Source organism: Podarcis erhardii (genome assembly GCF_964252035.2).
Source record: "Podarcis erhardii genome assembly, chromosome: 11".
Classification (NCBI taxonomy): domain Eukaryota; kingdom Metazoa; phylum Chordata; class Lepidosauria; order Squamata; family Lacertidae; genus Podarcis; species Podarcis erhardii.
In genome coordinates this window covers 30,861,525-30,888,599 of record NC_138501.1, presented here as the reverse complement: position 1 = coordinate 30,888,599, position 27,075 = coordinate 30,861,525, and the positions used below count along the sequence as shown (strand labels likewise).

Sequence of the window (27,075 nt, the reverse complement as noted above, 5' to 3'; positions counted from 1 at the left end):
TCTGCTCAAAGGAACAAGCAAGCCAGAAATTTAAATCTTGCGAACAAGCCAAACAGCACAGAAAAAGCACACCAGGTAGACTGGGGGCTGAGGGTTGTGTTTTACAACTCTCTAACTATGATAGCTTCCTCATTTACATTTCCCCCTTTAACTGTGGGAACTGAACTTGTTGGTTCAGTAGCAATAATTCTCATTTACAGTTTAATGTGCTGTAACATAATCCTACGTTCCAACTAGCAATGCTTAGCGAACGTGTGCCAAGAGAATTTGCATAGCATTTAATTAATGGACCAGCAAATCTATAGACATTATGCAATCATTTTGATGTGCCTGACTCCTAAAGAAGCGTGCATCTTTATTCTGTTACTCGATTTGCGTCATCTGAGCGCCACCTCTTACAGTGAGCTTTTATACTTGGGTAACAGCAGGCATGCCTAAAGTCCGTTTCGTGGGCCCAATTTGTCCCGCCGGTCGATTCAATCCGGCCCCCGTGGCAGTATATGTCCTGGGGTAAAATCCGTTAAAAAGCTCAACAACTTTGGGGTAAAATTGTAAAAAAAAAAAAAACCTCAGTAACTGTGGTCGGCCCTCACGCATGTTCACTTCATCAAATCTGGCCCTCTTTGAAAAACGTTTGGGCACCCCTGGGTAACAGCAAGTGACCTCTCCTGGGAAGTGTCTATGGAGGTCCTGGACTGCCCAGATGACAAGACACACACCCCTCTGGGCCTGTGACCCAAAGGAAAGGAAAAGCAATACAGTGGTACCTCGGGTTAAGTACTTAATTCATTCCGGAGGTCCGTTCTTAATCTGAAACGGTTCTTAAACTGAAGCACCACTTTAGCTAATGGGGCCTCCTGCTGCCGCCGTGCCGCCAGAGCATGATTTCTGTTCTCATCCATCCTGAAGCAAAGTTCTTAACCCGAGGTACTATTTCTGGGTTAGCGGAGTCTGTAACCTGAAGCGTATGTAACCTGAGGTACCACTGTACATTTAGCATCTGCATAGTTGCAGGAGTCATAGAAGATGCCTTCCAACTGCAAACTCTATAATAATAATAAAAAAACCATATATATTTGCATCAGTACTGCAGGGCACATCCCATGTCTATAAATTCTCCCAAGGTTTTCATGGTACACAAGAGCTCCTAGTGGAAACTTCTATCTGCTGCTTTCATCTGCTGGTTTCACTGCTTTATCTTGCTTTGTTAGCACTGCATTTACTGCGTCACAGCACTGCATAATGCTTTAATTATTATTAGCCTCTTTGAGGTCATTTTACAGTGAAACGCAGGGGGGGGGAACTTATTGATGAAAAAGTCAATAAAATTAAGAGCATTTCCCTTTTCAAACTGTACACGTGTGGTTGCTAATAACTTACACACACTTGAAAGGGGAAAGCCGCAAGCACACATGTCCTGGAATTCAGTCTCTACAGCAGGACACAGAATGCATCACCTTCAACGGATGGGTGTAAACTCTGCAGAAATGCAACATGTACAGTGGGTGGTTATTTTATATCAGGGGTAGGGAACCTATGGCCCTCCAAGATTCTGCCAGACTACAATTCCCATCATGCCTGACCATTGGCAATGGTGGCTGTTGATGGAGGGAGTTGGGTATGCGGCATTTCTGGGCATGGCACCGGGGGGGGGGGGGCTTCTTGACTAGAATATGGTAATCTCAAAGCAGTGGCTCATACAGAGATACAATAGGTTGCCTACCCTGGAGGCAGGTTAGTCTGCTGTTTCTCTACATCAGGTACGACTGAACGATTCAATATTCAATTCAGAGCTGAAACAGAATGACCCAACCCATAGCAAATGCTGACTGGCAGGAGGCAACCACAGAGCAGTCATTCTGACAGTGTTAGAAACTCAGATATATAAGCTATGGGCCAAATGGCTCCTTATACAAAGGATACAGTCACCAAAATGGAATGTCTAGTTGTCATTTTTGGGGTAAGACAGCTCTAAAGAATTGTTTTTCAAATGATGGGCTGACTGTGATTGATTCTCAGTTAAACATCTGGCTAGTTCAGATGACATCCTTGAGCTCGCTTAAGAACTTTGAGAACTTAAAAGAAGAAAAGTCACTTGATCCAAGGACAGTCCACATATATATTAGTCTACGTCTACCTCTTTTTCTGCACAGAAAAAGCATTTCAGTGCCTGAAATTCATTCTGAGCGTTCAAATGAAATATAACAAATAGAATTCTACAGGATGTGCTGCTAGTGTGTGAAAACAGCCAAGATCCAACAATCCTCAGGTATGCACCTCCAGATGGTGACCCATCCTGGCACCCAGGCATCTTCACTTAGTAGCCTGCGGCTGATAGACAGGTGCAAAAGGCGCCTGGCGCCTGGCTAATTTTGAACACTGGTCACTCATACAGAAATGCAACAGACCTCCTCCTCCTCCTCAATGAGCAGTTGCTGGGGGGCAGATACTTCTGCTATGGCTTTGCACTGAGAGCCACTGGATGATTCTTCAACTGGCTCTGCAAAAGGGACAGAATGGCCTATCCACAATGCTGACAGGAATCAGGTGGAGAGAAAGCAGCCACTCAAACATGCAGAGATGAAACGAGCAGCCTTCTCCTTGCAAGCTCCTTTAATAATTTAATTCGTTTATTTCTCACGCAACGCCAGTTTGGAGAATGACTGACATGTCGGGCTTGAGGTCATGTTGAGTGTGCTAGAGCTTGACAGGTATCACCCTTTCTGAGTCCATGGTCAGAAGCAACCAGAAAGGGTGGCGATTGTTCTAGGTGGAAATCAAATCAAATAAAGTAAAAAAATTGAAACAACAACCCTTAGTTTGGCCAGCAACCTAGACTGCAAGATACTTGACAGGTGAGAACTCCACCCAAAGTAAGGAGGCCTAACAGTATATGCCTTTGAGGGATGGAGGGAGGCAAGGAGATAAGGACATGGGATGGCCGGGCCCTGATCCTCCAACAAAGGTGACACCAGAGGAGGCACCTTAGCGCTGCAAGTTCATTTTGGACAATTGCAAAAACTGTTTACATTTCAACTTGTTGCACTGTAAATTGTTCAATGCCTCTTTGGGAAGGTGGTGTAGTGTTTTTAGCACAGGCATTTTGAGATGCCAGCTGCATTGTGCCAATACCACAGGTGAGCCATGCATGAAATTCACTGTGAAATCAAGTTTGACATACTACATAGGGCACCAGTGCAGACAAGTCCCAAGTCAGAAGAGCTAGGTTATATAGTACAAGACTGAGACCAGCTAGCAAATGTGGCTGCACTGGACCTGGAAAATAGGTGCTGCAAAGACATATGCATCTATGTATCCCTTTGATTCACACAGAACTCTTAATCAGGCAGAAGGAAAAAGTAGGTGTTCACAGGAACACTGGCCCAAGCCCCACCACGACTATTACATGCACCTTGCCTAATCTGGCTTAGAGTAGGTCAAAGGTAGGGGATCTGATAATAAACAGGAAGAAAACCAAAATTATAGCCAAAAATATGGAAAAAACAATGATGGAAATATTGCAACAACAAACGGGTATTGAAATTGCTAAAAAGGTGAAATATTTGGGAATATGGTTAACTCCAAAAATATTGATCTGTTCCAAAACAACTACGTCCCGGTGTGGAATGGAATTAAGAAGGACCTGGAGGTATGGAGAAGACTAAAACTATCCCTTTGGGGTAGAATCTCAATGATCAAGATGTCAGTGCTACCAAAGATGTTATTTCTATTTCAGATGATACCAATATTAAAAGGAGCGGCGATCTTTAAAGAATGGCAAAGGATGATCTCAAGATATGTCTGGCAGGGCAAAGATGTTATTTCTATTTCAGATGATACCAATATTAAAAGGAGCGGCGATCTTTAAAGAATGGCAAAGGATGATCTCAAGATATGTCTGGCAGGGCAAAAAGCCGCGAATCAAATATAAATTATTAACAGATGCAAAAGAAAGAGGAGGCTTTGCCCTGCCAGATTTGAAGTTATATTATGAAGCATCATGTCTTTGCTGGTTAAAAGAATGGATTAAACTTAAAAATACAAAGCTCCTGGATTTGGAAGGATTAGATAACAGATTTGGATGGCACGCGCACCTTTGGAAAGAAAAGAAAAAGGGTTATAAATCATTTGAAAATCATATCTTCCGGAGATCGTTATTGGAAGTTTGGGACAGATACAAAAATATATTAGAAATGGGGGTCCCACATTGGTTATCCCCATTAGAGGTTATAGGTGTCAAAAAAATTAATATGAGAAGTGACTGGATTACCTATGGAGATTTGGTGGTGAAGGAAGGGGGGAAGTGGAGATTAAAACCATACGAACAAGTAAAAGAACATGTTTATGATTGGTTGCACTACTATCAAATAAGTGAAATGTTTAAAAAGTATGTGAAAGAAAAAGGGTACAAAGAAAAAGACTCAATATTTAAAACAGAAATTGTCAATAATGATTGTAAGGTAATTTCCAAAATGTATAAAATTCTGTTGGAATGGCATACAATGGATGAGGAAGTAAAAGTGGTCATGATTCAATGGGCCAAAGATTTAGGATATAACATAGAAATGGATGATTGGCAAAGAATATGGAATGAAAACCTGAAGTTTACAGCATGTGTCACATTGAAAGAAAATGTTATGAAGATGGTATATAGGTGGTATATGACACCAGTAAAATTAGCAAAAATGTATAAAACTTGTAACAAATGTTGGAGATGTAAGGAGAAAGAAGGTACATTCATGCATATGTGGTGGGATTGTAAGAAAGTAAGGGGGTTCTGGGAGATGATATATAATGAACTAAAGAAAATGCTAAAATATAGCTTTGTTAAGAAACCAGAACCTTTCTGCTGGGAATAACAAGAATGGACATAAATAGGAGAGACTGTAAACTTTTTCAGTATGCAATCACCGCAGCAAGAACATTGTTGGACCAAAAATGGAAACAAGAAGAAGTACCGACTTTGGAAGAATGGAGGACAAAATTAACAGACTATGCAGAACTGGATAAATTAACTGGGAAAATCAGATTCCAAAAGGATCACAGGTTTTTTGAGGACTGGGGAAAATTTACGGAGTATTTGAAAACTGTATGTGAGGACTGTACAACGCTAGTGTGCTTTAAAGAAGCTTTGTGAAAATACAAGGAATATTGCTAGAAAGCAAATAAGGACAGAAATATAGTATTTAATGGCAATATTAAAATTAAGGAATGTGAAGATAGGATTTGAACTACGAATGATTGTCAGAGAAGCTGAGGGAGGTCCAATAAGCTAAAATATGTGATGTGCAAATTGATATGATTGGAGTTTTTTTATGGAAAAATTTTTAATAAAAAAAATTATATATATAAAAAAAACAAAGGTAGGGGATCTGTAACCCAGCCAGCCTGGCCAGTGGTCAAGGATTATGGAAGTTGTAGTCCAGCTACATCTGAAAGGCCACAAGCACCTCATTCCTAGACTAGGCAGTTGAGTTTCTCCTGGATCCGCAAAATGAGATAAAGCAATATGTTATTTTACTAGACGAAATTCACCCTGTTGTGTAGATGTGTGCATGCAAGCCTTCAAATTATACAGAACATTTCATTAGACCTAATGGGAAAGTAGCTAATCCTTTTGGAGAAGAGTTGAGCAAACTTCAGGCTTCTCAGAGCTTTGTTTGTGTTTAACTTCAACCCCAGGAGCCACCAGCCAGAATCCTATGCAAAAGACACAGAGAATTAAATAACACCTCTGAGCAAATGCGAAGCCTAGAAAGGTGTTTTAGTACTTGTTTTGAACAGAGCCGACTGTCCTTACACACACAAATCCACACCTGCTTGGCTTTCCTCATTTCAGCAGCCTAATTTAGGTGAGGAAAGTTGCTTTTCTTGTTGCTATTGTTAATTGTTACTGGGAATCAGAAACCCTCCCCAGTCTAGAGCAGATCACCAGGCAGATCCCAATCTACCGTCTGCCTGCCCCTGTTTCAGAGTATATACACCTGGCAAACTTGGCTGCAAACACAAAATGCCACCACCGCACTGAAAACTTCAGCTAATCTTTTTGAAGAGAGACTTTTTTCTCCCTGGCACCCCCCACACTGACCTGGCAAGGTTGTGCCACCGTTTTACGTGCCAGGCAGATATCCCAGAGGCGAGCCTTTCCCCCATCACGCCTTGCCGCAGCAAGGAGCTACATCGGTTGGATTTCTGCCTCTCACTGTCAACAAAGGCAGATAAGTTTATGCCAAGGGAGGGGAAGGGAGGGCGGGCGGAGAGGTACCAAACCACCAAAACAGTGCCTTGGCATAACAAACAAACAAAAAGCTGCGCCTGTTGAATTGCTGTATCTCACACTTATTAAAGCCAAAGGCGCCCTGGGAAAGAGAGAGATGAAAGACACCTGCTGAGAAAAACAGCAGAAAGCCAGACTTTGGAAAAGTCCCTTCTCCCCCAGCCCCGCCAGAAAGCGGAGTCCCAAGCCCCGGCGTGGGCATTACCTGTTGCTGGCTCCCCCAGAGGAGTCCCGGAGTGGCCCTCGGAGCGCAGCCGGGGGCCGAAGAAGCGCTCCGGCGCCACCTCCGAACTGGCGCGCCCGCGAGGGGTTCTGCCTGCCCGGCACCGTCGCCGGCTGCGGCAGCTGCAGCTACTGCTGCTCCCGAGGGGCGGAGCCGGGCGCCGCCTGCCCGCCCGCCCGCCCGCCCATCCTTCCTTCCCTCTCTCCCTCCCCGTCCGACTTGTTGCTGCCGAGCGCCGGCAGGGCCGCCCCAAGCGGCCAGGGAGCGGCTGGGCTTCTCGGCTCCCCAGAGCGCGTGTGAAAACTCTCCCGGGCAGCTGACGGGAGCCGGGCAGCGACCTCTAGCGGGCCGCCCTGCGCCACGCAACGGCTCCACCCGGGCGACAAAAAAGGTGCCGGGACAAGCTGAGGCAAAATGTGGAGTCGCCTCTGCTGCCAAGATGGTGGCTTGGGAGGGAAAAGCTTTCAGTGTACTCAGTGTCAGCCCATTAACCCTCTACCTCCGTAAAGCCGGCTCTGACTGGCAGTGGCTCTCCAGGATTATCAGACTCCCAGCCCTGTCTAGCAATGTTGGGACTCGAACTTGAGGCCTTCCGCATGCACAGCCCTTCTTCCCTGTCTGGGAATCCAGCCCTAGATAAGAAAGATGTAAGTTTCTGGCCATTTTCTGGAAGCAGGGCTGGCCTGGCTCAAGAAAGAGGCAGTGCAGTGTAGTGGTTAGCGTGTCAGACTAACCACAGACTGGGAGTCCAGAGTTCAAATCCACCCTGGGTGACCTTGGGCCACTCACTGCCTCTCAGCCTAATCTTCCCTCACAGGGTTGTTGTGAGGATGCAAGGGGGGAAGGGAACCATGTACACCACCTTGAGATATAAATGTGATTAAATTTGTTGCTGCCAGTTTAAACTTGCTTCCAATTCTTGCATTGAAGCGCCCTTGGGGGCAGCAGGTGGTTTATGAGATACAGGGCATAAGCTTAAGGCCAGCCCAGGCTGAACTTCATGAGACGGTCAAGAATAGTCCAAAAAGAACCTGGAGGATTCTATTGCAGTCGGCCAATTGTTCCTGTTATTTGTGAAGAGACACGGCAAAAGAATATTTGCGCACCATTGAGGGTAGAGGTTAAATGACTGGGGAATGGGAGACCACTGTGCTCATGCACTTATCTGCCTCACAGGGAGGAAGAGGGAGGGGGGATACAAGTGCAAGACGTCCCATAATAAAGTTGGGACTTCCCTGGTTTGATTACAGACATCCATGGGACTCACGACTTGGAAAATATTAGGATTGTTCCACTGGATTGCATAGCATTGCTGCTAGCACGTAATTGCAGCCCTGGAGCTCTGCCACAAAGATGCACAAGGGACACTGATGCAGCTGTGGAAGCATTTATGGAGAAAAGAGAATTATCCTCCACTATGTACTCAAAGTTAAGGTAAAGGGACCCCTGACCATTAGGTCCAGTCGTGGCCGACTCTGGGGTTGTGGCGCTCATCTCGCTTTAATGGCCGAGGGAGCCAGCGTACAGCTTCCGGGTCATGTGGCCAGCATGACTAAGCCGCTTCTGGCGAACCAGAGCAGCGCACGGAAACGCCGTTTACCTTCTCGCCGGAGCGGTACCTATTTATCTACTTGCACTTTGATGTGCTTTCAAACTGCTAGGTTGGCAGGAGCAGGGACCAAGCAATGGGAGCTCATCCCGTCGCAGGGATTCAAACCACTGACCTTCTGATCGGCAAGTCCTAGGCTCTGTGGTTTAACCCACAGCACCACCCACATCCCTTAATATGGCTTAAATTATGATCAAATAATTGATATGGACATGGATTCTCACATTATGATCCAATCAACCAGTCTCTTTATTATGGTCAATGACCAGTATTCACACATTATTTAAAGCACAAAAGAACCACCCATACCCATTTGTGTGTTCAAAGGCCCTTTCCACAGTTGAAAGTAACCACTTACCATATTTCTTTTGGCCACTGTTACAGCTAATCAAACAGGCTGGGCCAGTTTAGGAAGCATTACCAAAAAAATAAGTAGTGAATAGCATTTAACCAAATGATGGTTTAACAAACAAATGACTACATGAAGCACAAGCAACAATAGCTCTATCATATCACTCTGTTTGCTTTACAAATAAACAAAAACAGTATCTTGTCTACTGTTAAGAGTTCAGCATTCTTAAATATACAGTGTTACCTCAGGTCACAGATGCTTCAAGTTACAGACTCCACTAACCCAGAAATAGAACCTCGGGTTAAGAACTTTGCTTCAGGATGAGAACAGAAATTGTGTGGCTGCAGCGGGAGACCCCATTAGCTAAAGTGGTACCTCAGGTTAAGAACAGTTTCAGGTTAAGAATGAACCTCCAGAACGGAGTAAGTTCTTAACCCGAGGTACCACTGTATACTGAAGTTCTGCACCATAAATTAGTATTACTCCATGTCAAACTTTTCATCTGGAAGCAAGTTATAAAAATATTCCTGGTCACATAGATGGTGATGCATGGGAAACATCAATCTCAATAGGAGTATCTCCTGCCTTGAGCAACTTAACTAGCAGTAAGTGTATGATTCTTAGTCATTCCATTTACAATTAATTTACTTTTCTCCTTCCTACTCCATCTCAGTTTATCTTTATTAAATCTCACTCCTGTTTATCTATACTTCTGATTTCTATGAAACATTTCTGAAGCCATTTGGATAAGACTTAGCACTCTAATAAAGAATCCTATCAGATCTATAAGCATCCCTTTCAAGCAGCAGGCTATTCAATTAGGTATCTTAGGGGGTCAATCAAGCAGCCTATTAGTGTGGTTAGGAGAGGGATGGGGAACCTGTGGCCCTCTGAGGTTACTGAACTCCAACTCCCATCAGCCCCAGCTAGCATAGCCAAGGATCAGGAATGTTGGGAGCTGTGGCCCCAAAACATTTGGAGGGTCCAAGTTTCCCCATTCCTAAGCTGGGACTTTGCAAATCAAAGTAGTGAAACCGACATCATGCATCTCTATATAAATTACTGGAAACATACATACCTCTTGAAGTAATGCAACTTTTTTATTTTTAAAAGGCTGCACTTTTCTCTAAAAACGTATGTAGTAGATAAAATTAGTAATTAGTAAAAAAACCAGGCCACTATAGTTTATTATCTTTAAATAAATATGCAAATTATGGATCTTCATGACAGGTATCTTTTCAGACAGTGAAAGCAGTATGAGATAAATGTATGACTTTAACAAGGGCCCCTAGTGATTGTTGGAAAGTAAGGTTATCATCACATTCCTCCCACCCACCACCCATCTGTTTCAGCAGTACATGGGAACCCAAATGGCCTGCTTGCAATTGCGCTCTTAACTCTCCATTCCACCAACTAAAATTGGCCCCCATTGAGAAAGCAGCTAAAGTTTTGGTGGTCGATTCATCTGACGATTGCACCAATGAAAGCTTACAGGCCTCCAGAAAAAAATGATACTTTCGCAAAATAAAACATCATGTTTTTAAACACGTTTCTCTGCAAGAAAACTTCATATTAAGCTTTAAGATTGAGTGTTTTGTAACTGTCATTAAGCTGTAGTACTGGAACAGCTAGTCCTGGTGCATTCACAACCAGCATACCGAGTCCATACACAAGCTTTCCCAGTGACCCTGGAAGCATCTTGGATTTCCTTCTCTCACTGAAACTGCTTGGGTTGTATTTCACAACCATCTCTCTGCGTTACTGCACAATGGAGTGGGGGGGGGTGGAGAGAAGAGACTACACCACCACTAACGAAACCAGTCACCTGATCTTTCTCCATGTTTCACTGCAAAGTCATAATTTTTAGAAGTTTGAAGGTTTCCTATGACAAGAATATAACGTTGTTGTGACCCAGGACTCGAGATTCATCTGGAGGCCACCTCATCTCATAGTTGTGCTAAGAATAACTCACCTTGAAACAGGCAATTAGGCTATGTGTTAACTATATCAGGTTACTAGCACCAGAAGGCAAGGTTTCAGACTTACCTGTGAGCGTTCTGTTTCTGCAGAAGTAGCTTCAGCACAAGCAAGGATGGTAGCAAACACATACAAGCTCCATTAGCAAAGAAAATACCACTGAGTTACAGCCCTTCAGTAAAACCACAGATAAGCAATAGACCACAGCACAATGGACAGCAAGAGCTACTTCCAGAAGCTCTAGTCACATAGATTTTCTAAACAGATGCATAGGTTCACATTTAGTTCTCATCAGCCCTGCCTTCTAGGGAGAAAATCCAGATACAGTGGTAGCTCAGTTAAAGAACAGTCCTGTTTACGAACTATTCGGTTTACGAACTCTGCAAAACCAGAAGTAGTGTCCCAGTTTGAGAACTTTACCTCAGTCTAAGAATGGAATCCGAATGGTCGAAGGGCACCGGTGATGGGAGGCCTCATTAGGGAAAGCGTGCCTCAGTTTAAGAATGGCTTTGGTTTAAGAACGGACTTCCAAAATGGTTTAAGGATACAAATGAAGATTTTCCTTATGGCTTGCAGTTCTAGTTTGAGCAAGGTCTTTTTCAAGGCATCCAACAGATGAAAAAAATCTTCCATATATAAAAAGCATGTTTTGCTTTTAGTTTGCTAACATATAACTTGCTAACAGCAGGTGGTACTGTGGTCTAAACCACTGAGCCTCTTGGGCTAGCCAATTGTAATCCATGTGACGGGGTGAGTTCCCTTGGCTTTGTCCTTAGCAGTTTGAAAGCATACCAGAGTGCGTAGATAAATAGGTACCACTGAGGTGGGAAGATAAACGGCATCTCTGTGCGCTGCTCTGGTTCGCCAGAAGCAGCTTAGTCATCCTGGCCACATGACCCGGAAGTGCACTCTGGCATTCATCATGGTGTTCCGTTGCGCCAGAAGCGGTTTAGTCACACTGGCCACATGACCAGGAAAGCTGTCTGCGGAGAAACGCCGGCTCCCTCGGCCTGAAAGCGAGATGAGTGCTGCAACCCCATGGTAGAATTCAACTGGACCTAACCGCCTAGGGGTCCTTTACAATTACCTTTTTAACATAAATATACTAGACTAAAACCAGAACCCTGGCTAAAAGAGATGAGGATCCAGCCGGTACTAACTTGCTAGGTAGTAACTGCTTCTTATTCAGTGATCATGTGCCTCCACCAGCGTAGAACAGAAGCAGAAATAGCCTCTTCAGTTTACTAAGCTTCCAGCATCTGGATTCTTTGCACTGAAAGATGTTAAAAGTGAAGAGGCTGCTTGTTGGTGTGAAAGTTACAAGAGGTGGTCCCATTTCTGAGCCTTTTCACCTTTAAAAAGGCACACATTTTTTTCCTGATAATGATGACATTCCTATTTTGGTAAAACGAGTATATTCAGACCTTAACTTATAACTTGCTGATTTGAAGCACAATATCATGGTACAGATCAAATGTAAACTTCTTACATATTTGGCAATTATCAACATACATAACTACCATTGAGCAATCCTGGCATCACTGTACAAAACAGACTTGTCATTTGGATTAGAAAGAGTTATGAATAATCAGAGCCCTTTGCCGACACACTGCTCCTATTCCTATGATGCGATGCGGGGGAGAAATCAACCATGTATTTAGCAAATACTCAACCTGTGTTTTAATCAGTTGGAATAAATAATGTAGCCAAAGTCAGTGTTGATGTTAAAAATTTTATCCTTAGGATTTAAAGTTATTTTAAAAAAGGGAAATATATTCATCATAAGCAGCATCAGATGCTATTTAAACATGATGTCATTTTCATATTTAACACACATAGCACGAATTCTGTTGAAAAGCTGAGAACACGAATATAGTTTTCCAACATGAAATCAGGCCTTACTGACCACCAATGGTTCCATGTGAGAAATTTAAAATCGGAAATGACGCCATCTAATTTCACTGAAACTGCCATATTTCTTTCTATTTGAATAGCTGGGTATTCCATAAATGTCTCTTCAAGAAAGCAAGGAGAAAAAGCTGAAGATACCTGAATTATCTGTCTGTGACCATATAATTGAGGGCCCAGTGGGTTTGTATAAATAAAGTCCAACTTTACACAATATAGGCTGAAATATTTTAACAGTTAAATTGCTTCTGATTAAAAAAAAACAAAAAACCTTGTGGCAAAAAAAGATAAATCCCAAAGGGTCTTTGTTCTTCAATCACCAGTAATTTATACCCTTCAAAAAGATACCCTGCCATTTTTCTCCTGCTTCAAAGCAATACTTTTTTGGGAGGAAATGTATAGTGAAAATAAGAATCAAATGCAATGAACTCTCAGGTGAAGCTGTCCAGCAATGGACATTGTTCCAGTGCCCTCTATAAACCATCAGTACTGTCCTTGTCCAGTCCCATGGGCTTTTTTCTTGCCATGGTAGCAAACAGTGCATCCATCATCCCCAAGACTTCTAGTAATTCTTCTTGGAGATCAATCTCTTTTTCAATGAGATTTTGAAGTTTTAGAAATTGCCTGTCAATAACCGAGGACTGTCCAACCACAGGCATGTAGATTTCTGCGAAGGAAGAGATACAAGTTAAAATGGAACTTCCCTGCTTAATGGGGTTTATCACATCTTATAAGCCTAAAATGAGTTTCAAGCCGCACCTTTAAAAAGTCTAAAATCGTTTTATTGAAGACAGCAAGGTTTTGCAGGCTGGCATCTTGCATCAAATGAAAGAGGCAGTGAGAAGTTTAATAAATGCAACACAAATGCTATGATCATCCTGACGGTCATTGTTTATAAAAAAAGACAATGCTTTTTCAATAAAATAAAATGAGGTCTAAAAGTGCTTTCAAAATTGTTCAATTAACAGTTACCCTTATAACTGTTATAAGCAGATGTTTTATTAATTTTGCTTTTTAGAAGGAAACCTTTTATTATTATCAACACATTTATAAAAGTGCTTTGCTCAAGCTTCCAAAGCAGCTGGCAACGTAAGTCACAACCAGCTTTCAATTAGTCTCAGGGTCAATTTTTTTTATGGTAGCCCAAATCTCAGTTGTAGGGGGGAAGGCATATATCTCAATTTTAACTCATGAGCTATTGCTGCAATCTGCTCCAATTGTATTTTTTATCTTTATGAATGCTGTTTTTATTGTTATGTTACGTGAGCTGGTCTTTGACCGTAATAAATTATCTAGTCTCTGTGGAAAGCAAAAAAAGGACAGGACTGGCATGGAAGGCTTTCTATGAAAGGGCTTAAATCCAGCCACAAGCAAAACTGTGTGTGTCAACGTTAAAAGGGTCAGCTTCTCACACAGCAAACTGCCCAGTAACTATGATCTCCATCAGACCATCAAGGTGCCTCAGCCACCCAGAGATCGGGCGGGTGGCAAGTGAACTCAGCATCTTTTCAATTGAAGCACCCTGTCCTTGGTCTTCTGCTCAAAGAAGACCCCAGAGCCAATCACTTTTTACATACCAGGTGAATATCTTTTAATATACATAGGCCTTTAAGAAAAAGTAAAGTTTAATTATTGCTTTGCATCCAGAGGCACAACAGCATAAGGACATTCATGCAAGGGGATTTCCCCATCCCCTCCTCTCCACTGCGGCCCTCTGAAGATGCATGAACTATGGATTCGGGGCCCCCTGTGAAATGCCATGGGGTGAAAAGTGGTGCTGCAGTGGGAGCAAGGAAATAAAAATCAGGCCCCTTGCACAAGGTGTCTCCGCTCAGTTTCAGCCAATTTCCTCTTTCCTACTGCAGTGCCCCTTGCCTGACCCCATGCCTTTTCCATCTTTCTTCTATAGTAGAATTCAGGATGGCACATGCAGCGATCAGACGATCTCTCATCCAGTCACTAACCAGATCCCGACCCACATCGTGCGCCTTCAGACCACAAACTTCTATTAAACTGGTTATCATGGTAGTGTAAGAAAGCCTTGTACACAAAGCAAAGGCCATACCAATACATAGCATGGGCATCCTTCTTTGTGAACAGAAAAAGGGTGTCTTGGGTTACCTGGGTATGAATCAATTCTAATAGTATTGTCAGATATTAGTACTTACCTATAATCATTTCTGCAATGTTTATCAGCACAGGAGCAAATCTTGCATCAGTCACGTGTCTGCAAGTTAATAGCCAGATGTTAGCAATTTTCACTATTGTAGAAGAAACACACTGAAGGCTATGTTGTCTGTCATAGGGAGAAGGTGCTGTACGGAGATGGTGAGTTGCAAGTGAGAAATAGAGGACAACTGCTGGCTACCAAAGTTCCTTCCCTTCCATCCTATTTCTGTTAACAAGAGAGGAAGTGAGGGTACTTCTACCAATCATATTTACCTCTCTTCTATGAGCTAGGTATTCAGAATAAGTAAGAATTAAGGATTATACCATTCCAACATCCATATTAAAGAATCACATACAGTGGTACCTTGGGTTACAGACGCTTCAGGTTACAGACTCCGCTAACCCAGAAATAGTACCTCAGGTTAAGAACTTTGCTTCAGGATGAAAACAGAAATCACACAGCGGTGGCGCAGGAGGTCCCATTAGCTAAAGTGGTGCTTCAGGTTAAGAACAGTTTCAGGTTAAGAACGGACCTCCAGAACGAATTAAGTTCTTAACCCAAGGTACTAATGTACATGGAGGACTTCCACCTCTAAACAGCTAGATAGTTGGGCTTCATGAAACCAGAGGTGATGCATGAAAAGGAGAAGAGAGCCACAACTTTCAGGCAAAGGATTTCTTTTTAAGAAGCTTGCAAACGCAATGACTTTTGAAAAGAAAGAAACAGATGCCATGTGCCAGGCAGGGAAAGGAAGTTACGGGGCTATAAAGTTGCTAAAAAGCAGGGGTAGCCAACACTATGAACTGCAGATGCTGCAGAGACTCAAACTTCCATCAGCCCTGGCTAGGATGGCCAATGACCAAGGATAAGGGGAGTTGTTGCCCAGTAACGTCTCAATAGCTCCTTCTGTTCCTCCAGTTATTCTGCCAGCTGCAGCAATCCGAAGAGGAGAGGTGAGAGCTAAAAGCGGGGGGGGTGGGGGGGGGCTGAATTGCATGTGCCGATCTGACCTAACTTGCTGGCTCTCTGGCTGTAGGCATCTAGTTCAGATGTGTACATAGAAGCTAAGCAGTGCTTTGCCAGGACTGGGTTCCTGTGATCATCCCACCCAAACCTTCACAAGCTGACTTTTCTTTGTTCCACTTTGACATGGCAGAATTGTCTGAAAGCCTTGCTTTAGAAAGCAGAATGCCCAGTGCCATTTCTCCCAATCTGTAGCACAATTTTTTGGCCCAGAAAACACAATTACGAAAGCAATTACCTTATCAAGAAGGAAAGGAGGACACTGAGCTGTTTTTCATCTCTCCCTGCGAGTGCGTTTTTCAAGGTTCCTCTGCGGTTTAATTCCTGAAAGACCGTGACTATAACTTCAGGTGGCTTTTTCCTCGCGGAATCCTAGAAGCACAAAGCAAGGGGATTGCATGAACTTAAGCAATTTGAATCATGCCTTGTCCATAAAGAAAAGGGAATGCATTCAGAATGTATCTAAAATTCATTAACGGGACAGCTCATTGGGCTTCTAAGCCTCCAGTTCCTGTCAGTCCTTTAATAGCAAGGAGCTGCTCAAGGACCATCAAGTGAAACATCTACAACTCTGGCTTCTATTCCCAACCAAAATAAGATGTTATTTCTACAAATAGAGCCCATGCCCAGCAGTGGTGATAAGAGTCTGTAGATTTTGGCTGGACTAGAGCTGAGGAATGTTATTCAGCAAGAAGGCTGCATTTCTTTCTGGGCAACTTTCTGAGGGCCACATATGAGCACTTGGTGAGGCCAGAGAGAAAAGTAGGGAGAGCAATGAAAAGTTTGACATGTATAGATTAGTTTTACACATACTCTCATTCTTCTCTCTCTGTCCAGGCATGTGTGGCATAATCAGGGTTCCAGGACACATTCTAGCAGGCAAATACACTCAAGGACACAGGAAAGCAGACCCAGTGAAGGATGTGGCCTGGGAAGAGTCCCAGGGACAGATGGAGAGGTCTAGAGGACCATAATCGGCCAGACAGAAAGTTCTACTCTACAGTTGCTCCAAGACTAGCGCTTGTGAGTTTTGCTTTTTGGTATAAGTAGGTATATAAAACAGAAGCAAGCATGGCACCTGAGTATTTTTTTTAGTTCATTAAGGCTCAGGAGTAAACCCTACACAAATGGAGTGGAGTCCCTAAGACAGTTGGGTGGCGCCTTGTACGCCTCCTTCCGACAACTCCTGCTGGTGCCAAATGTATTGCTTCGCTGTGCTTTAGACCACATCAGCAAGACTGAGAGGGGGGTCTTTTTGCCTGAGCAGTCCAGGACCTCCATACAGGCTTACACCCTGGGGAGGTCACTTTGGTGCTTCTGACACAAGAGTTTGACTTCACCCCCGAAGGCACACTGCACTGTCTCTCGAGACAGACGGATGCCAACAACCACAAAAATGCACAACAACCTTTTCATGAGATTTCCCAGTAACATCCATGCTGTAACTATGGGCTGTATCTCACTAAATTATTGACTACTGCAAACACAACGGAACAGCCTCTCCCTCTCCTCCCTCCACGTAGCCCCAAATCTGATCCAGAGCTGGAGGAACTCCAGAGCAGAGGAAGGGCAAGTTCTGTTGTACTTGTGGGAGTCATTCTGCACAATTATTTAGTTGTACACAGCCTTATGAACAATAGAAGGCCTTTGTTTATGGATCATTTTATGGCAGATTCACTGGAAAGAGTTTTACGGTACAATAGTGTAACTGAAACAGAATCATCCCATCTAAAAGGTGACTCAAGTCCTACTAGCTTACCTCAAGTACAGCATCAAGAGCCTTAGAAACCTGGAAGCTTCTCAGGAGCTTATCATATTTCTTCAAATAGGTTTTGACAGGCCTACTGACAATGAAATCCTCCTAAAAACCAAAGGGAGAGACAATCCATGATAAAACCCACAAACCACCATCCCACCTACTTCAATATCACCTTTGTATTGTTTGCATAGTTTATCCTGCCATAGAAATGCGAAACCAGATACATTTTGTTCTTGTCAAGTTTATTTTCCCCTACACCCAGTACAGTGTTACCTCGGGTTAAGTACTTAATTTGTTCCGGAGAGCTGTTCTTAACCTGAAACTGTTCTTAACCTGAAGCACCACTTTAGCTAATGGGGCCTCCCGCTGCCACTGCACGATTTCTGTTCTCATCCTGAAGCAAAGATCTTAACCTGAAGCACTATTTCTGGGTTAGCAGCGTCTGTAACCTGAAGCATATGTAACCCGAGGTACCACTGTACACTAAAAGTAGGGAACGGTCTGATTCAATATACGGCAGCTTCCTAAGTTCCTCCAACTGATCAGTCAATGAAATGTTGCAGCCTAACTAACTTCCCCTTAAGTCTTTGTTACTCAGTTTCAAAAACATGATCTGTTAATGCACCTCTTTTGCTAGTAGAAAACAGGACTTGCTCTGTGCATCCTTTCGTTCCATACCTGCTTCGGCATGTAGTTCTTTCCTTTCACAAAGGTCCTATACGCGGGCCTTCTCCTCTGCTGAAGAAGCTCTCTTGCACCTTCATGCTTCCGGTGTTTAACATTCAGTATTCCATTTGTCATGCCTACAACTAGAGATTCATCCTCAGGCTGAAAGGAAAGAGAAACAGGCTTGCTTACCCAGAAACTGTAACCCAGACACACGTTTTTAGTTCTCTGTCTTTAGTTTAAAGCTTCCCATTTACAGCAAAGAAGAATTGCCTCGGGTAATATTTATTTTATTAAGAGATTATTTTTTTTAGCTGCCCTTCAGCAGTTAGGTATCAGGGCAGTATATAAAATAAGGAAACAATGGCTTCTAATATTCCATTCTGAGCAGAGGGCAATTGTGAAAAGACATCCTTGGAAGAATGGAATCAAGTTAAAGCCTGTCCCTAATTACCTGGCCTAGGCTACATCCACAGCACATATTTAAGGCGCTCTCATTCCATTTTAAAAGTCATAGCTTCCCTCCTGCAAAAAATCCAGGGTACTGTACTCTGTTTAAGGGCCTCCTAACACCTCTCAGCTCCCTTAACAACAACTATAGCTCCAAGCATTCTTGGGGGTGGGGACGACTTTAAGAGGAGCAAGAGAGCTTTAAATGTATGATGGAGCTGTGACCCAGGTGAGGTTAAGCCCCAGCAACGTCTTCTAGTCTAATAATGCAATCTTATGCATGTTTATTCGAAAGCAAGTTCCACAGGGTTTATTTAAAGATAAGCATGCATAGGATTGTGATGTCCACTGCTTGAGGGATTGAAGTGATCGGCATTGGTGCCAACAGCCTTTAACTTGCCAAATTTGATGGTTCATCTACCTATTTACAATTAAGGCGATCTAAGATGGCTTTGGGCAGTACTGTCACCTCACCTGTAATCACCTGCCTGGTGAAAATAGTATCTATTTGAAATAAAACCTGGTGTAATACATTCCAGACAGACCCCTTTCGGGGGGGGGTGTCCCACATTGCTTCCATACCATTATTGCAAGCACAACTGAAAGAAACCTCTTGGGGTACCTACCAATCCTACAATTCTATGAAGAAGCCAGTGTGTGACTTAGTGTGTGTCTAAGCTCAATTTTCAAATTGTCAGGTAATCATTGCTTGCCAGAAGGTTTATTTTAGTACTTACTGCCAAGGCAAGACTGAGAATGGATGCTGCATAGTTAAAGCTGTGGACGACCTTGTAGGAAGTTGTACTGTAAACCTTCACATGCCTATGAAGAGAAAAAAAAATACAGATTTCAGAGTACTCAACAGGTTAAATATTTCATGAAAATGTGACTTGCATCCAGTTGCTGCAAAAAAACCCCCCATATTTAAAAAATATGTGGCTAAACCCATATTTTCAAGTCGTATCTTTTAGTGAAGGGGGGGAAACCAGAAGTAGAGTAAGAATGCATGCAAGTCAATATTCTTGGAACACTGCTAAACTGTATATCCAGCTCTACATTCTGCAGTCTGCTTGTTTATTGAATTTATAACCCACCATTCCTCCCGAGGGAGCCCAGGACAGCAAACAGATCCACAATTTAAAGACAAAAACAAAGCACAAACTTTCTGAAAACAGTTACATGTAAAAAAAACAAAAAACATTATTCCATTCAGTGATTTTTGGGTTGCCAGGAGTAGAATTCCACCAGATTCCTGGGTAAAAAGGAATTTTTCTGAAATTCCCTCTGAAAGCTAATGGTGATAAAGGCACCTTTAACAAGTCACAAGACAAAACAGAAAACACACAGCTCTGTGTATGGAATTACACCTCTACACAGAAAGCTCTCTAGAAAAGCCAGTAAGAGAAACTGTGAAAAATACAAACCTGTCTAGTGAGCCGGAAAGCAGCCTCTGACCAGAGCTACTCAGACACAAACAGGTTACAGTCTTATGGTGATTTCTCAAGGACACTAGTAACTGTCCTCCTCTAAGGAAGTCCCAGACTTTAACATAACGGCCACCTTTTTTTAAGAAGAAAGGATTATTTGTACACAAATAATAAACAAGGCATTTCATAGGCATGCATGAGTACTGCCACAATTTTCCCTCTAGGCCAGGGTTTCCCAAACTTGGGTCTCCAGCTGTTTTGGGGACTACAATCCCCATCATCCCTGACCAATGGTTCTGGTAGCTGGGGATGATGGGTGGGGGAACTTGTGGCCCTCTAGATGATACTGAACTACAACTGCCATCAGCCCTAGCTAGCATGGCCACTGATCAGGGATGGTGGGAGCTGTAGCACAGCAATCTCTAGAGGACCACATATTGCCCACCCGGAACATATAATCTGATAGAAGATAAAACATCCCCTTACAGTAGGAAGCAATTGTCTCCCATGCAGACTGCATTACACACAGAGACCTACATGAACAGCAGCAAAAGGAAAGACACACATATCTCCCTCTGACAATCCAAAGTCAACCTTGCATGTTTTTTTCTTAAAAAGATGATGGGAAACCAAGATTGAAAACAGCATTTCAATATACCCTTGAAAAAAGAAAAAAGACTTAGAAGCTGCTATCTAGCAAGCACAGGGCTTCAGCCACAAATGGTACAGAACCTGGCAGCAGCACACTCTTGTCACCTGGTCTGCACTCTCTATCAATTACAAAGAGGGGAAAAAGCAAGATAGATTGCAGATAGAACTAGAAACAAGCTGTATGGTTGGAAGGAGGGAGGGAGGGAGGGAAACTGCCCGTTTGATAAAATACCTGCAGTCACAAGAAGACCTCCGGAAGGAAAGAGATTAACACTCTCAACAGGCTGCCCATGTTCTATCGTCATGACGCTTTTTTCTGCCCGTGTATCAAACACTTTCACAGTATGATCATATGAACCTAGAAGGCATCCCAGAAATAAGGAAAAAGAAGAGTTTGAGGGTTGTAACAGTTGACATCATGACTACAAGCCTACTATTTCAATGAGTCTGTATTGCATATGACTTAGCGGGATGCAACCCCGAGATTTTAACATACACAGAATATTGGAATGTTGTTCTAGGTGCAACTTCCACCCTGCCCAGACCCAAAGCACAGTGTATTATTGAAACAGCCACTGGCGTAATATAAAACATCAATGATCAACTCACATCTCGCCCCTCCACACCAAATCACACTGAAAGCAGCTGTTCTGAAGGGACACACCACGTTACCCAAGCATGATTCCGGAAATTACTGTTAGAGTCTAAAATAAATCGCTCACTAAAAAGAGTGCAGCAAACACCTGTGGGTTGTTTTCATTTGATTTGTGATTTTAATCCAAAGAAGCCATTTAGTGACTCCTCTCTCATCACCCATGTCTGGGCTGCAATATTTTTAAATGAGCCAACTACAATTATGTCTTCTTATGCAATGACTTCTACTTAGATCAAGCATGAAGAAAAGGAAACGCAAATGCAAAAAAAAATAAAATTCAGCTTAATCAGAAAATCATTCTGCCTGAACAGAGCCACAAAAATTTACAAGCAAAACAGTCTTAAGAAGGCATTAAATTAGAGAAGCAAATGGTGGTTACAGAGCAATAGGGAAAGCAAGCCTTCTATAGCAGGAATGGGGAAACTCTTTCAGCCTGAGGGTCACATTCTTTTCTGGGCAACCTCCCAAGAGCCAAATGCCAGTGGGGCCAGGGACAAAAGTGGGCAGAGCAATAAATGTACCTTTGTGCAGAGCAGGCTAGTTGTCTCACATATACACCTCTCTGTCCTCCCAAGTGGCCATTATCAAAGTTCAAGGACATATTCCAGCCAGGCAAAAGCACTCAAGGAGGGCATGAAATGGGGCTGGTGAGGGGTGTGGCCTGACCAGATCATGTGCTGGAGGGGGGGGGCATAGGGAGAGAGAACCAAGGGCCAAATAGAGCAACATGAAGGGTTGCATTTGGCCTCCAGCCCTGATTCTCCAGCTCTCTTTTATGGCAAACCTGCAATATCTGCAAAGAAAGTGTGCCCAGCAGTGATACAGAGAAGTAAAAAGGGAACCACCAACCTGTTACAAAAAGATCAGCATTCAGTTTACTAGTACAGCCACATCTCACATAGTCTGTGTGCTCGTTGTAGGATACGATTTCTGATGCGGATGAAATGTCCCACACCTTTGATGTGTAATCATCTGCTCCAGATACTATTCGGAATTTATCGGATAGAAAGCCCACAACATGTACTGCTCTAAAAAGAAAGATTCAAAGTTCCCCAAATTAGTCCTTTGCAAATGTTTGGTCACATATGTGAATTTTCCATCAATCTCCAGTATTATTTATGGTGATGACGGCTACATTTATATCCCACTTTTCCTCCAAGTTCAAGGAGGCATACATGGGTCTCTGTTCCCCATTTTATCCTCACAACAAGCCTGTGAGGTAGTTTACTACTGACAAATCTCTAGAAGACCTAGACACAAAAGCTTTCAAGGCAAATCCAGGAATTGGGAATCCTGAGAATATTCTGCTGAGATGACCTTGGATGTATGATTTGATGTGACGAATTCACCAGAAAGCTAAATGAAATTTCCTGCTTTTGTACATCATGAAAAAGAAAAGTAGACATATTAAAGTGAGCTACCTGGAATGGACTGAGGTGTGAGCCAGTTTCCTTAGGAAACTAGTATTCCAGAACAGTATTCCAGTGACTAGTATTCCAGAACAGCAGGACCATAACTGACAAAGCCTTGCTCTCAAGACAAAGGTACACAAAGCTCAAGTTGGCAGGAAGGTCATCAAAGAAAAATTAAGTGCAAAATACAGGCTACAAGCTTGATGCATCGTGATTACACAAAAAGCACTCATTAAATGCATTTTAAATACCCAGTGATCTTACAGAGTGTAAAACAAATCTTTGCAGAATGGACCTGTTTTAAGTAAAATATGCTCTCTTACTTAGTATGGCCATCAAACTGTCGCAACGCTGCTCTCCCACTGGTATCAAAGAGTCGAATGATGCCCTCTTCACTGCCAGCAACCAGCAACTTCCCATCATCTCGATACGTAGCACAGTATGCTACATCTTTGAAGCGAGAGAATGTTTTGATTGGTTCTTGAGAGTATCGACCGTAAATGTGGATCTAGAACAAAATGCAATGTGTACATGGAGAGCATGACATACAGATGCAACTGAAATACCAAGCTGTCTCTTTTGCCCAATAGCAGTATTGTCGCTGGACTTCAGCCATTCATTCCATCTATTGTTAGCACAAGGCCCTTCATGGATGGAGAGGGGGAGATTTGGCGCCTCTAGGCTCTGTGCACAGAGGCTCTATGGAAGTTGAGCATAAAGTGTCAAAAATGGATGGTGATAAGGGGCAGGGTTTTCCATTAATGCAATGACAGCCCTGAAAAATTCATTCCCCACCCCCACCCCACTGGTCTGAATGGCAACCAGTTACTTACATGGGAGAAAGTAAAAGTGAAACACTCAGGGGACTATTGGATCTTGTGAACCACTTCCAGGCTATACATTTGATTTGATTTCAAATCATGCAATCATCATTGTGATGTCAGGTGATTGACAAACATGTGGTCCCACCTACCTGTCAAATTTAGCTTGCAAGGGATGGGGGAGAGATAACAAGCTGGTCTACCAGTCAAATCTAGTCCTCCACCCCTGCTCTAAGCCACAATTTACCATTATATCCAAACCAGGTCAGACAGAGATGATATTATCATCAAGAATTACAATCTATAAATAAACTTTTGCAGCTTAAGTAGTAAGTTTCCCCCCATTCTTCCATTGCCAGACATGCTTTTTTCCTTCCAGCATACGTTCCATCCATTTTCAGTTTATTTTCTAAATACCGCACATATCCCGATGCCCCAAACAATCAGGTGATCATTATCTGTATACAACAAAAATTTCAACAGGGCTTTATGAAGGCAAACAGGATACTAAAGGCCCTTTGCAGATAAAGGCAGCACAGTCCTATGGTGTTACTTTCGCAGCTGCAACACAAGGAGACAAAATAAGTGTGCCAGCAAACTTAGCAGAGCCCTATATAATACAAGTACAAGAAGAGGCTGTGAAAACTGGACTATATTTTAAACCTTACCCTTGATGAAGCTGTGACAGCATAGTTATATGGAGGAACTGGAGAAAAGTCTATTTTGTTCACTGCACCAAACTCCTTTATCTGAATAGGAGCCTAAAAAAAAGTTAGCATAATTAACATTGTGTTCTTAAGACAGTTCCTTTAACAGAATATTTACAAAAGTGAGAGAGAAGAACATCAAAATGTTAAAATATTTAATAGATTACAAACTTTTAAAAACCATACAAAAATGTACTAGGTTTTATTTGTTTTAGTTCTATAACTCCCATATGGAATTGCATGTACAGGATTTCATCCGATTATTTAATTCATGTACTCTTGATTCTTGCATAGTTGTTTCTCTGTTTCATTATAGCTGTTTTATAAAGGTTTTAATTTTTTCTTTGCACTCTAGTGTCATAACAAAGCAGTATAATTGCAGGCAAGGTAATCTATTAAAAAAAACCATATATATATATATATATATATATATATATATATATACACATATTATTCTAATATAAGGAAGTACAGAACTCAAATGCAAAATTTCCATGCATTCTCTTTCAATCTCCAAGTCAAATTAGTGAGATTGAAACAATGTATTATTACCTTGAAATTCTTCCAGTACGAAGTATCCTTTGTTACTTTCTCACCAAGCTTTGGAAAAGACTGAACTTTAACAGGTTTGTACTCAGCCATTTTATCTTAAGTACAGTAAAAGTTCTTCAAGTAGCAAAATATAATCTTCCAGCGTTGCAAATTTCATATGGCAAAAGTAGACCAGGCTTCTGAGGAGGGGAGAACAAGAGTACACAAAACACTGAAATCTATCTATAATACTAAGCAAACATGTACTGCAAATTTTAAAGCAACTCACATACTATTTGTTACCCTATTTTAATCCTCATCTAAAACAAGTATTTTGTTCCTCATTATACAGCTTCAATATTTGGCAGTTTTCTGTATCTAAAGCAGACTAGAATAGCTGTCTAAACCCTTCTAACGGAACTCAGTACATATCAGTATTTTGCCTCAAAAACAAAACTTATTTATCCTGAACGTGTAAAGCAACAAGTGGTTTCAAAATAACTCTGAACTGTCTCAAGTTTCTCCAGGATGACAGGATCTTGTGCAAAGCAATCACAAACTGAACTGACATGAAGTCTAGGGAGTAAATGATCATAGGAGTATAGAAAGCTGCCTTATACTTAGTCAGACCACTGACATATCTAGCCAAGTACTGTCCACAGTAACTGGCATCAGCTCTTCAGAATTTCAGACCCTACCTGAAAATGCAAGAGGTTGAATCAATAACCTTGTTTCCATATTTCTTGCTCTACCACTGAGCTACAGCCCTTTGATAAAACTACAGAAAAGCAAAAACTCAGAGCACTGCCATTTGAGTTTCTTAAGGGTGCAAGCAAAGTCAATATTAGCTCAATCCAAACAAAACTCTCAGTCAATGTCAGCTATTAACACCCTAGTTAATAAGCATGTTTAGGACTGCAGCTTACAAAGAACTTGATGTACAAAACAGAACAACATTCCTGACTTCACAAACCAGGAATAGTCAATGTGTTGGGATACTCCAGGTATTGCTGGACTTCAGCTTTAATAATTACAATTCAGCATAGCCAAAAGAGAAGCTTTTGGAGTTATTTCTCCTCCCCCCACCGAAAAAAAGGTAAGTGAGGTGGAGCAGAGAGAGACAGAAAGAAAGAAACACATGACACAAGTTATGTATAGCGTGGAGAAAGTAAATAGAACATTTTCTGCCTCTTTCATAATATTAGGGTCTTAGGATCACCAGATGAAGCTTATCACATGATGAAATTGTATTGGAGGTTCAGAATAGACCAAATAAAGTACAGTGGTACCTCTGGATGCAAACGAGATCCGTTCCGGAGCCCTGTTCGCATCCTGAAGTGAACATAACACACAACTGCAGGTCGAGTTTCGCCGCTTCCGTGCATGTCATTTTCAGCGTCTGTGCATGCGTGAGCAGTGAAACCCGGAAGTAATGCGTTCCGTTACTTCCGGGTCACCGCGGAGCGCAACCCGAACATGCTTAACCTGAAGCATATTCACCCCAAGGTATGACTGTACTTCTTTATGTGCTGGAGATGGTTACTACTGTAGTTCAGAAAGCTATCAATAGCAATGAGCTAGAATAGCTCAACAGAATGTCCACATTCAAAGGCAGTATTCACTTAAATATCAGGATACAGTGGTACCTCGGGTTACATACGCTTCAGGTTACAGACTCTGCTAACCCAGAAATATTACCTCGGGTTAAGAACTTTGCTTCAGGATGAGAACAGAAACTGTGCTCCGGCGGCGCAGCTGCAGCAGCAGGAGGCCCTATCAGCTAAGGTGGTGCTTCAGGTTAAGAACAGTTTCAGGTTAAGTACGGACCTCCGGACCTGAAACTGAGGGGCAGCTTCGCCAGCCGATTTCCTGCCTCTCCTACATGTGAGAGAGACGTAAGAGGCGAGTGGGGGGTCTGATGAATGCGATCGCTCTGCAGCGATGGCACAGAGGCTTTCCTCTGAAAGTCACACGTGCGTGTTTCCTCCGGGAGAAGACCTCCAGCCTTTCAACCAAGGGACTAATCTTACCTCAGAATTTGAAGATTTCTTCCTCAGCGCTTTAGAGTCACGTTGCCGCCTATGGAGGCCGCCATCACCGCGCTCAAGCTTCCGGATAGGATGCTTACGTCATGAGCAGCGCGCCGCCCCTGCCGCCAACAACGGCGCGTTGTGTGCTACTCACGATCCCCGTCCTAGAGATAGGAAGAAAATAACACCGACTAAACTTCGGGTTCCTACCGGAAAGAGGAGAGCCGCCTGACGGTGCCCGCATTTCTGTCCTATTCAGCTCATATCATCTCGCCATCATTATAATTCATCCTGAAACCGGAATTTTATTAGGCCTTCCTTTTCCCGCCCTTAGGGACGCGGGAGGCGCTGCAGTCTAAACCACAGAGCCACCTTACCTTATCTCTATGTCGGGAAAGCGGAGGGAGGAGCTTTTTGTGGTGACGTA

General features: G+C 42.7%; 2 protein-coding genes across 2 annotated transcripts in view; both read right to left on the bottom strand.

Moving 5' to 3' along the window:
- The window catches only part of ARHGEF28 (Rho guanine nucleotide exchange factor 28), a 134,607-nt gene extending 128,027 nt beyond the window's left edge, over nt 1-6,580 (bottom strand). The window contains exon 1 of the mRNA XM_081881169.1: nt 6,483-6,580. The gene's annotated coding sequence lies outside the window, so the exon portion shown is untranslated. The remainder of the gene's footprint in view (nt 1-6,482) is intronic.
- Nucleotides 6,581-12,156: 5,576 nt separating this feature from the next.
- Nucleotides 12,157-27,075, bottom strand: UTP15 (UTP15 small subunit processome component). The gene is made up of 14 exons (XM_081881210.1): nt 27,026-27,075; nt 26,649-26,812; nt 24,640-24,818; nt 24,049-24,141; nt 22,883-23,067; nt 21,997-22,175; nt 20,725-20,850; nt 19,839-19,974; nt 19,152-19,236; nt 17,977-18,126; nt 17,299-17,400; nt 15,778-15,911; nt 14,515-14,573; nt 12,157-13,013 (listed from the first exon to the last, which is right to left on the bottom strand). Exons 3-14 carry the CDS (start codon nt 24,727-24,729, stop codon nt 12,820-12,822), a joined length of 1,533 nt encoding a protein of 510 aa, XP_081737336.1. The 5' UTR covers nt 24,730-24,818; nt 26,649-26,812; nt 27,026-27,075; the 3' UTR covers nt 12,157-12,819.

Coding starts and splice junctions, on each gene's coding strand:
- UTP15 (XM_081881210.1), bottom strand. CDS start 24,729: ATGGCTGAGTACAAACCTGTTAAAGTTCAGTCTTTTCCAAAGCTTGGT. Junction 22,176..22,882: donor CAGTTTGATGGCCATACTAA/GTAAGAGAGCAT, acceptor CTTTCTTTTTAG/AGCAGTACATGTTGTGGGCT. Junction 20,851..21,996: donor TGCTGATCTTTTTGTAACAG/GTTGGTGGTTCC, acceptor GATGCCTTCTAG/GTTCATATGATCATACTGTG.